Below are 12466 nucleotides of genomic sequence, written 5' to 3' on the forward strand. Positions count from 1 at the left end.
CATTTGAAGTCATGTGGAAAAGCTTGAGTAAATCAGGATTTTTTTTGGTTGATTTTACTTGTGAAAATACGCCCCCTAGTTTTCCAACCAACCTTAACACTCTTTAAACACAGGAAACAAAGTTGACATTTTGTCAATAAAAATGACATTTTTGTTTAAATTCTTAGTCAAAAATATACTTTATTTATGAATTTATATGCATTAAACATATAAATTATGTATATCAATTACACAGTTTACATTTTCAAGAACATTAAGAAAACAAAAAGCAGTTGTTCATTAAAATTTTATTTTCAAATGATCAGCAGTGCTCAAATGATGATGCTTATTGTAATAATTATTCAATAATATAATTATAAGCAGATTTTGGGAGAAAATGCGCTGGGATGACCAGCAGGGGGCAGTGAGGGGAGGCATTTCTTAGCGATGGCTGCCTTTCATTTTATCAACTAAGTCAACAGTTAATAATGAAATCACCATGTACTGTGGGTCTTCACTTAGCTGTGTGTGTTTTATAGGTTTTATTTATAAAGTTCTACACAACACTACACTCTAAACCACTTCAGACTCTCAAGCTAATAAAAAAAATAATTTTTAAGCCTGGTTAGGCCACCAAGTTTGTGGCCAATGGCATATTAAGGGTGACGGTTAATGTCCGGTAATGTCCAACAGCCCATTAACGCTGGGCCAGCCGCTCTATATATTTCCAGAGATGAAGCGTACTTTCTGACTTACAGCTTTTATAAATGACACTTGTTGACCCACTTGAGTCTGAGAGACATTGTTTGATGGCTGTTATTAAACCATATTAAAGCATATCATCTGTTCATTGGTCGCGACCCTGAACTGGATAAGCGGTTACAGATAATGAATGAATGAATGAATGAATCTGTTCATTGGGCAACATTTTTCAATGTAAACACTTGCTCATTCTAAAAACCTGATGACGTCCACAGCTGTGACTGGACAAGCAAGCAGTGCAACTAAGCATCGGAAAAAAGTCCATCTTCAGATGATACTCCTCCATTTAAGAATAAAACAGTCCTTTACTCAGTAACTTGAATCAAAACTAACAAGGCAGCTGAGCTCCATAAAAATACTGGGAATATACTGGAAAGAATTGTCTAGAAGGGTAAATGTTTTGTGCTCATTAAACTCATCCATTATGTGAGAAAGTTTTCACTCCACTGTGATAGTAATCACCTTCTTCTGATAACAATGACTTTCTCATTCCATAATAATATCATATGAATACTGACATTTGCAGTGACAATTTACATTAGAATATGCACAGAAATATAAACAAACAAATCTGTGTAAGTACATTTAAAATCATTTTTTTGGAGTTTTCCGGGCGTTCATATAGACTCCATCTCTGAGAGGAAGAGAAAAAACGACAGAAAAGTAGATGTAAGTTGTATTTCTGTGTGTCATCTTTAGCAAATATGTTGTATCAAATGGAAGAGATAAAACATACATGTCAGGCTTGGCAGGATAATTGTAATAGACATTCTCTGCACTGGGAGCAGCAGCTGAAAAAAAAAAGAAAAAGAGACAAGAAAGTTACATTTATTTCTTTTATTAAACATTTAAAAGTGTCTTATAATGAAAATATTCCTGAGCTCAAACAGTGGGTGTGAGAGATTTGTGGATGAAACAGATGAAGGTACTATGTAAGGTACACACATGTTCATTAAAGCACAACATATAGAGATGAACTCATGTGAGTTGCACTTTATATAAATTCATAAAAATATAGATTATAAATTTAAACATTGTTGGCTACTTTTGGGTGGTAACTATAACACATTCATTATTTTTCTTACTTCATGCATTGTGAAAGGTTCTTGTAGCTTCTTACCCATTCTCTTCCAGATTACCAGCAAACGGACAATGACAATGATACTCAACGCTAATAAGGCCATCAGTACTCCAAGCACAGAAGAAAATATTAAACAATCAGATTTTGAAGATGGAGCTGATGTCATACATGGTGAAGATTCCAGGTTGTCTATTGATAGTGTGCTTGGATTGTTCTCTCCGTCTATCTGACATGTGTAGCTTGTGTTGCTGGAGGCAATGAGAGAGTAGGAAGCTGTAAACATGCCAGACTCTACGATTATCTGGGAAGCCATGTTTTTGGGCTGGGTAAAGCTCACTTTTGGTGGAGGATCACCAAAAACCTCACATGTCACCCAGTGCTTCCCAGACCCATTACTCTGGAAATAAATACGCTTCAGTTCACTGGCCACTGGAAACAGACAGAACACAAGGCACAAGGTTAGACAGAGAGATAGATATCTATATTGTAGAGATAGATATCAGAAATATCATAGCTCTGAATTTAACTTCAATAGAACGTAAATTATAATCACTGTCATATTAATTTTTACATGTATCATTTGATCTAGAAGGGTCTATAAAGAACTATATCATTTATTTTTAGATAAACCTGTTTTTAAAACTTCAGAGGGAACTAAAGTCTAAGAAAACACTAAAAATAAGATCAGGACAAAACTGGAGCTAAAGCTAAATGGAAACAAGAACAGAACACAGAGATCAGCAGGAACCAAAGGCAAGAATAATACTGATAATGAGAAGTGGCTCTGTTGAAACACCAGTGTTTACAGACTTGTAATTTTCACATTCTCTGCTTCATAACCTTCATATTTTATAAGATATAGGCATGATGAAGGTGTCATTTGAAAGCTGGAACTGTGTTTGTTCCATTGGAGTTGTGTAATTTATATATTAGAAAGACAAATAATGAGGAATCTGCCTCAAGCAAACCATGTGCAATCCTTATTTAAAAAAATAATAATTATCCACATTTTTCATCTTCTGTATTGTAAGGGGAACTGAACATTATCATGCAATACAATTTAACCATTCATTTAACGCCTTATTCAATTAATGGAGCAGCGCTTGGCCCAATTTTTGACACTTTGGAGATTTATTACCCCAATTATTCAAAAAGGACTAATAGTTACACTCCTAGTAAGTTTATTATTGATTGTTAGAACCTAATATTGCCCAGAATGGGTTTTCATAACCCAAACATAAACTATGCAATGTATATTTGTAGTAATTTATATAACAAACATTATTCTTTTTTTACCCCCAAAAAAACATTTGGTGCCCAAAAAATCACTATGAGAGACCACATGTGATCCTCTATTTAGACTTGAATAAAAATCAAAATAAACACATTTGGAACACTCAGAACCTATTCTGGTAAAGTTCTACATATGAATCCACATCTGTGGATCCCAGCTGATTTCTCAAAAGTCATTTCTAGTGTAAAAAAAAACCCAAAAACTGTGAGTGAATAAATTCTATAGCATTTAGGAGTCAATAGGAAGCATATGTAAACATTCTTAGATTCAAAAGACGACATATTTTTCCACTTTAAAGTGTTCTTTTACAAGAAAACCCAACTATATTCATTTATTCCAAATATTTAGAAAGTTATAATCATTCAAATTTGGCCATGTAAATTCAGACGGAAATTCTGAAAAATAGCTATTATTAGATAGGTATTATTAAGTCCATAAAATAAAACAGAAACCTAACAGCTGTTACTAGGAAAAGAAACCGAAGTTTAAAACAACAAACTGTAAATAATGTTGGATACAAACGAGGACAGCTACTAAACATAAGAATCATAACTAACATCATCCGTGAACCCAAGCCATACCCGGTAACGTTTGTGATGAAAATAAATAACTCTTGTTAAGGCCCAAACTCTTGCATTTAAACATGGGTTTTGATCTGTAATCTGATTAAAATGTATGCTATTATTAAATATTTGTGGAATGTCAAGTCAAGAAACAGACTGACCTCTGAAAGTTGTCCTGACCAACATTGTCCAAACAATTGAGAAGATAAGAGTGCGACAAAACTCTTTTATAAAACTCTCCTAATTTTATTCAGACACTGGAAATTTGTCCTAACAACTGCAGATGTTTATAAACTGATAATGACTGAATTCCTGGTGAACAGTAGTGTATTACTTAGCAATGGTGTAATATATTTAAAGTGGTGTTTTTATCTTTAAAAATATTTGTTTTAAAGTGAAGATAATATATAAATCTTTTACCTGATTCAGTGAAGGTCATTTAAATGTGAAGTAACAGACAATAGACTGTGATCATTTTAAAGTGTTTGTATACATTAAACTGAACATTGAATCGTTGTGGTGAACAGGACGTGTGGCAACATTTTAAAGCAAAATATTCACCTCACCTTTTACTGTTAGGGTAATGTTCTTTGATGAATACCAGTTCACCTTCTCTTCCAGTTCGATGCGACAGAAATATAATCCAGCGTCATTCAGTGTGACATTATTTATCTTCAGGGATATGTTCTTCTCATCGAGGTTTCCTCCAAAAGAATAGTGCTCCACCGTGCTGCTGCAGTTCCCAGATAAGTCACTGTTCCTTATACACTGGTAAAGGAGAACACCTTCATAACTTTTATCCTTTCTCCAAATGACAGTCGCACTTTTAATTGGTTGATCTGGTATAACTCTAAATGTGCAGGGGACTGTGAGACTTTTCTGGATATAGCCAGTTAAAGGTTTTGGATCATCCATTTCTATAGCACCATCAACACCTAAAATAAATTGGTAGGATGTACATGAATGGAAGAAGAAAATCATGGCAGATTTCTGTTACATTGGTTTACACTGAACCTTCCACTGATGCTGGAGAAAAGGACTCACATAAATCCACTCCAAAGAACAAGCCTTAAAGCTTAAAGCTTGTTGATTCGGCACACACTGCAAACTATCATCCAAAATATAATAAAGCACTACAAACCTTATAATGATTAGTTATATTACTTATAGTTACTTATACTTATACTTTTATATATATGTTACAATAACTAAACATATGTACAATTGAATCTTACCTACAAAACTGTAAATGTTGATAAATAGAACACCAATGAACTTCATATCGATGAAAAGATACGTCCTCTTGGTCATGGACTTGTCTATGGCTTATAAATGGCTCACACCAGACCAGTGATATTAAAGCCCACCCAGTGTTTCCTTCCTTAACCACGAAGCAAGAATATGGCCCTTTTATAGAAAGACCACAGATTACACTCTTCAGAAAATAAAAGGCCTGCTTACGTCTAACTGGATGTTACACATAAACAACCTCATAAAACTTTTTTTGCCCTCCTTTGCCACAAAAGTGTGTGTGTGTTTTAATGACCTGAATATGGTAGAGTGGTTCTCAGCTGATAAATTTATTCAATATATTAATATCAATATAAATATACATTTCTCAAATAGCTCATCCTACTTTATCGTACAAACTTTTAGATATATAAGTGATTAGAGGTACAGTACATCTTCCTTGAGTGTACGCTCTATTGAAATGCTGTAACTGTTTTAAAAGATCAGGAATACATTTTTATCATTCCGCGTTCCCTTTTCCGTTTATCTCGCCCCGCAGTTTTCAAGCTATCGACTCCGTTCCATCTGGAAATCGTGTGTCTTATAGCGATGATGTGGGCTTGTATACAGCTTTCCGATACCCGCACTCATTCGCCCGCTACACTCGTTTTCCGCTCCGTTTTTCCCCAGTCATTTCTATGGAATCATTTTCAAAGTGCTCTAACTCGGTCAATTTTCAAGCTACGGACATGAGATTTCAGACGGTCGGACCCGGACGCACCGGGACCCGTCACATCCATTTTCGGACCTCTTGCACTCAACCTTCCCTTTCAATCCCTCCTTCAAAATCCCTCCATTCATTTGAATGGGTGACAGCTAGAGTGCGTGATGTCACCGCACTCTAGATTCTCTGCACGAAAACCGTATTTTACTTTTTAGCCGAACAATTCGCCATAACTTACTTATAGTTTCACCTAGAAACTTCATTAAAAATTTAAATGGTAGAGAAACTTGTCCTTTCTAGCACCTATAAATTTGAACATTTTTTGTTCTGCATTAAGGAGGATTTCAAAAATTTTCTCCTGTTTTTAACTCATCAGAACACTGTTTTTGAGTTATGAATTTTTGTTCATTTTTGTTGAGTAAACTCATCCCTTAGTCTGGGCCATGTACCCAAAGCTTTTAAACTAGCAGTTATTAAACCTATGATCAAGAAACCAAATCTTGATGCTAGTACACTGTTTAATTACAGGCCTATTTCTAATTTGCCATTTCTGTCCAAGATCTTAGAAAGAGCTGTGGCCCAACAACTTAGTTCATATCTACATAAGAATCATATATATGAAAAATTCCAATCTGGATTCAGGCAAAATCATAGTACAGATACAGCTCTAGTCAAGATAACAAATTATCTTCTTCTTGCCTCTGATCAAGGCCACGTATCCCTGTTGGTGCTTCTTGACCTAAGTGCAGCCTTCGATACAATAGACCACAATATTCTCATAGAAAGGTTAGAAAACATGGTTGGAATCACAGGGACAGTCCTATTATGGTTCAAATCTTACTTAACGAAACGTTATCAATTCGTAAATGTAAACAATCTAAATTCAAATTATTCTAAAGTAAGATTTGGAATTCCACAAGGCTCTCTTTTAGGACCATTATTATTTACATTATACATGTTACCGCTAGGCACAGTTATAAGAAACCATGACATTAACTTTCCCTGTTACGCAGACGACACACAATTGTATATTTCAGCCAAGCCCGATGACAAACACAGATTAAAGAAAATAGAGGACTGTGTAAAATACGTGAAAGGCTGGATGTTGCGTAACTTCCTCCTTCTAAACAGCAACAAAACAGAAGTCCTGCTTTTGGGTCCAAAAGTGGCAAGAAATAAATTATCAGATTTAATTTTAAATCTAGCTGACTTTCCAGTTAAACCTGGTTCAGCAGCAAAAAATCTTGGTGTCATAATTGACCCGGAATTATCATTTGATCAACACATAGGTAGTATCACTAGGACAGCTTTTTTACATCTTCGCAATATTGCTAAGATTAGAAATACCTTAACCCTTCAGGACGCAGAAACATTAGTACATGCCTTTATTACTTCAAGGCTTGACTACTGTAACGCACTACTGTCAGGATGCACCAGCAGCAATTTAAGAAAACTTCAACTAGTTCAAAATGCTGCAGCTAGGGTCCTCACTAAAACTAGAAAATTTGAACATATCAGCCCAGCTTTATCATCACTTCATTGGCTGCCTGTTAAATTCATTGACTACAAAATATTGTTATTAACATATAAAGCTCTACATGGGCTTGCTCCTGAATATCTTCAAGATACAATTTCCTATTATGAGCCTCCACGTTCACTCAGATCACAGAATACTGGATTTTTAATTGTTCCCAGAATTCAGAAGGCCTCAGCTGGGGGAAGAGCCTTTTCTTATAAAGCCCCCAGACTCTGGAATGATCTTCCAGAAAATGTTCGGGACTCAATCTTCAAATCTAGGCTAAAAACACATTTGTTTAGTTTATCTTTTGGTAGCTAATGCTCCCCCATAAATAAAGGCGGCAGATCCGGGGGGTCCATGGACACAGGGAATTATAGTACACTGAGATGCTGGTGCTGTCGTCCCGCCGCTTCTCGCGATCACTCAGGTTTGTTGACGGTGGAGCGGAGGGATGCCAGTGTTTCAGGATGCTCCCGTGTCTGTGTGTCCTTCTGGTTCTCTCCTTTTAGTTAAAGCTGTCATAGTCAGATCTGCCGGAGTCATTAGCCACACTCTGGAAATTTTCATATTTTCTACTTTACAAACACAAAACAGTTCAAAACTAATTCCATCCCTTTACATCTTTCCGAGTAAACAACTGCCCACCTGTCTGTCTGGACACTGATGGATGACTGTCGAGATCCTCCTCCACGCTTCAGACCAGCTGCCCACGCTCCAGCAACCACCAACCAACTGCCTTGAAGCTGTCCCTACACTGAAGTTCTCATGGACTACTAACTATCATCACCAGTAGATTGACCAGAGGAGGATGGGTCACCCCTTGTGAGCCTTGGTTCCTCCCAAGGTTTCTTCCTCAGCTGGGGGAGCTTTTCCTTGCCACTGTCGCCCCTGGCTTGCTCACTTGAGGGTTTTACATTTGTTTTTACATTTCATGTCAAATCTTTGTCTTACTGGAATTCTGTGAAGCTGCTTTGTGACAACATCAGTTGTGAAAAGCGCTATATAAATAAATTTGATTTGATTTGATTTGTTCCACACTTGGGAGGGTTCCACTCCCATAGAGCTCAATGTATTTTAAGAGCGGGTCGGAACGGAGATGTGTGAGGGTCACAGAAATACATAGGCAGTCTCCAAGACTTTAAAGGTCATTTTTAAGGGGGACATCTTATTTATCCAGGGTTTCTTTAGGTGGAATTTATTTTTACAATACCTCATTCACAATATATTAGCTGTCTTTTGAACATTTTAACCTTTATTTCAAGTTTTCATTTTTAAATGTGGACGTCTCAATACAATTGTGGGTTTCTTAAGGTGGAATTTTTTAAAGGTGGTATTTAAAATGTGTTGGCCATCTTTTTATGCTTTTAAGACTATTTTGGCCTGCGATGTACGACGGGGGGCGGTTCTTGAGTTATGAAGGTTTGTTCGGCACTAGGAGGGTTTCAGCTCCCATAGAGTTCAATGTATTTTCAGAAAGCAGAATTTTACATGCTTCTCCTGTTTTCATCTCATCATTACACCATCAATTCTCGCTCAAACTTAAATTCTTTTTTACACCAACTTGATCGCTTGACTGTCCTTGTCGCTACAGTATATTTTGTTCAGTTTTGAACCCTGGAAATTTTTCGAGCTACAGGATGTTTTTTGGAGGGTCCCTCCCTCCCGGTCGAAATTCATTGAATCATGAGTCTGTCAGTTGTGTTCTGTGAGCATGCGTATGAGAGAGAGAGAGGGGGGAGGTGGAGGGGGCAAAGGCAGAGACTGAGGGGGAGAGCTGTGAGGGACACAGAAATACATAGGCAGTCTCTAAGACTTTAAAAGTCATTTTTAAGGTGGAAGTCTTAATTATCTAGGCTTTTTAAGGTGGAGTTTTTTAGAATACCGCCTTCAAAATATACTGGCTGTCTTTTCTACATTTTATTCTTTATCTACAATGGTCATTTTTACATGTGGACATCTCAATACACTTGTGGGTTTCTTAAGGTGGAATTGAAAATGTATCGTTTTCCATTCATGGCCTACGGAGCTCCATAGAGTGCAATGTAAACTGCCTGTCGGAGAGTGCTCTCTTAGCATCCCACTACCAACAGCTTAGCAAGTGAACTCCTTCACCATAGCGTCGCCTAGGGACCCACGCGTTTACCGTATTGACGGCACCACTTTAAGTGGGAAAGACGCTGATTTATTTTTTTTTGTTTTATAATCAAAATGTGTAGTGATTTATTCCAAATTACTAGTTCCGAAATAACAGAATGAGTAGATATGTCAGGATAACCAAACAGAATAGACACTCAAGGGTTTTCAGCAGGTTTACTTTAGTGAAGTTTAAAGTACAATTATGTCCAAAACACAACCAAACACTTATGGTCCGAATCCAAAAGACAGGGTCAGGAGAAACGTAAGAATAGGTCATAGACGGGATAGCTTTCACAAACAAGATAACGCTCAGTATGCAACAGAATGGTTAACAATACTTCGCAAACAGGAGATTTACCCAAAGCCTGGGTAAATATACTAACTGAGTAACTACATATAGATATAAATGTAATTATATAAATGCAGCGCACAAAAGAGTTCCTATTGGTTGATGGAGTCATGTGACTACCTGCTGAACCATGGGAATTGAATTCCCCAGAACAAGTCACAGAATCAAGTGGTAATGTAGCGTGAAGTGAGGAACAAAGCGAGACGACCACAGAGATAGGTGTGACAACATAAATATTTCAGGACCGTTTATTTATGTCTTTTTTTTCCACAAGGGACATCTTACTGCGGTGACCAGTTCCTCAGACTGCATTGAGACAATTTTAATTAGTTTTGAAGACAGCAACAAAAATGCCCCCTGTTGTAGACCTGATATAACCACATACGTTGAGCACTTATACACTGTGGTGGACAAATTAATAAATATTTCATATAATATATATAACTAAGTAGATAAATATTTGTCCTGAAATATTTATTTAATTATTCTGTTATTTTCTAACTACTAATTTGGAATAAATCACTACTCATTTTGATTATTAAAATAAGAAAATTGTTTATAATTTAATATGTAACTGCAACACATTTATCAAAGGGATAAGTTACTAAAAGGGATTCGGTTAACTTCAATGATAAGGGGTAAATGTTTACGGCAAAACACACAAAGAGGACACAATAATATCCTTTAGCAAATACATTTTCTGAAACCAGTTAACAATATTTACAGCAATGAAAAGCCTAATACCATAACAGTCCTTCAAAAGTCCGTAATGACCCAGTCCATCAAAGTCCCAGAAATACGTATGGCTTCCGCAATGCATTGCACAAAAAAAAGCATTATGGACAGATCTCACCGGTTTGCTGGCCTGCTTCCAGTGTATTCATAGGGCCACTGAGGGAATCCTCTTTTTATATCCTCCTTCATCCACCTTGGAGCTAAGTGTGAGGCTTTGTGAGGCAGCACTTCTGTCTCTTCTTCACCCAAAACTCTCTACCCCCTCCTCTCCTCCTGGTTCCTCCCCCTCCCCACACTTCTCCAGGTTCTCTTAAAGTCACATTCAGCTCTACAAATGGGCAGTTTAAAAAAGACATTGGCTTCAGACCACCCACCAAATTACCCATCTTTACACACAGGTTTCTCTGGCTTTATTTAACATATTAAAAAAAACTGAAAACCCCTCCCATGTGACATTGTCACAAATATGTTATTACTGACACATTTCTAAAAAGAATATTTCTCTGAGCTTCCTGATTGAACTCTAAAAACATGATAAATATGTATTTAAACTTAATAAAACATAAAAATAAAAGTCACTAATATGAATGAACCAAATGTGGCAAATTATAAACAATAAAACACATGTGGGGCATGAATAGAGCAATATCCTCATTTAGGTTTGGCTTTTTCAATGTTTGGAGTTCTGTCTAAAACGACTCCAGGTGCCTCTGCCATGAGTAGAGAGTGAGAGATTATTGTACCGGACTGAGCCAGTTTGTGTTTTTCACTATTTACAGACACTGGGGCATTGTAAACACATTGGAGAGCTAGCGAATGGTGATGTAATATCCTCAGAATTTTTTTGGTTACAGTTGTGAAGTATGTACCTTTAGACCTTTCCCCATTTAAAGGCAAACTAATGCTCCAGCATGCAGGGTACATGGGGCTAAACAGGCGGCAGAGCCTCCCGGCTTCCACTCTCACCCTCTTTGGCTCGGGTCTGTGGTGTTGACCTTGTCCCTGAGAGAGAATCCCCAGTGTCCCTCTGCTCCCTTTACACCATCTCACTATGTCAAGAGGAAAGGGGCTGTCATCTCTTGCTCCTCCTGATGGTATTTCAACGTTTCACCATAGAATTAGGGTTCAGTGCCACCATTTGTATGTTCCACACAAGATATGAGCTTTAAGTGAAGTGGCAAAATGTCTACAAATGTGTTAAATCAGCTTTTTCAACACTTTATTAACACAATAATTTCAGATCTTACTGATACATCCCCACACATACCATTTATTTTCCTCTACTTGATCTAAATAACAATTGTGACTGACTACAACAATTACAAGGGTTGGACAATGAAACACCTGTCATTTTAGTGTGAGAGGTTTCATGGATAAATTGGACCAGCCTGGTGGCCAGTCTTCATTAATTGCACATTGCACCAGTAAGAGCAGAGTGTGAAGGTTCAACTAGCAAAGGGTAAGAGCAGTTTTGCTCAAAATATTGCAATGCACACAACATTATGGGTGACATACCAGAGTTCAAAAGAGGACAAGTGTTGGTGCACGTCTTGCTGGCGCATCTGTGAACAAGACAGCAAGTCTTTGTGATGTATCAAGAGCCACGGTATCCAGGGTAATGTCAGCATACCACCAGGAAGGACGAAACACATCCAACAGGATTAACTGTGGATGCAAGAGGAAGCTGTCTGAAAGGGATGTTCGGGTGCTGACCAGGAGTGTATCCAAAAAACATAAAACCATGGCTGTCCAAGTCACGGCAGAATTAAATGTGCACCTTTACTGTTTTCCCCACATCCAGGAGAGTTACGGTGTGGAGAAGCCCCAATGAAGTGTACCACCCATACTGTTGCATTTCCAGAGTGAAGCATGGGGTGGATCAGTGATGGTTTGGGCTGCCATATCATAGCATTCCCTTGGCCCAATACTTGTGCTAGATGGGCGTGTCACTGCCAAGGACTACCAGACCATTCTGGAGGACCATGTGCATCCAATGGTTCAAACATTGTGTCCTGAAGGCGGTGCCGTGTATCAGGATGACAATGCACCAATACACACAGCAAGACTGGTGAAAGATTGGTTTGATGAACATGA

The 12466-nt window shown here is 37.5% G+C and overlaps 1 protein-coding gene across 1 annotated transcript; it reads right to left on the minus strand.

Moving 5' to 3' along the window:
* Positions 1–257: 257 nt before the first annotated feature.
* On the minus strand, positions 258–5074 carry LOC136679792 (uncharacterized). Its single transcript, XM_066658469.1, has 5 exons — positions 4915–5074; positions 4246–4614; positions 1862–2251; positions 1478–1532; positions 258–1375 (listed from the first exon to the last, which is right to left on the minus strand). The coding sequence occupies exons 1-5, from the start codon at positions 4988–4990 to the stop codon at positions 1333–1335; spliced, it is 933 nt and encodes a 310-aa protein (XP_066514566.1). The 5' UTR covers positions 4991–5074; the 3' UTR covers positions 258–1332.
* Between the last annotated feature and the right edge of the window lie 7392 nt (positions 5075–12466).

This window comes from Hoplias malabaricus, chromosome Y (assembly GCF_029633855.1).
Source record: "Hoplias malabaricus isolate fHopMal1 chromosome Y, fHopMal1.hap1, whole genome shotgun sequence".
Classification (NCBI taxonomy): domain Eukaryota; kingdom Metazoa; phylum Chordata; class Actinopteri; order Characiformes; family Erythrinidae; genus Hoplias; species Hoplias malabaricus.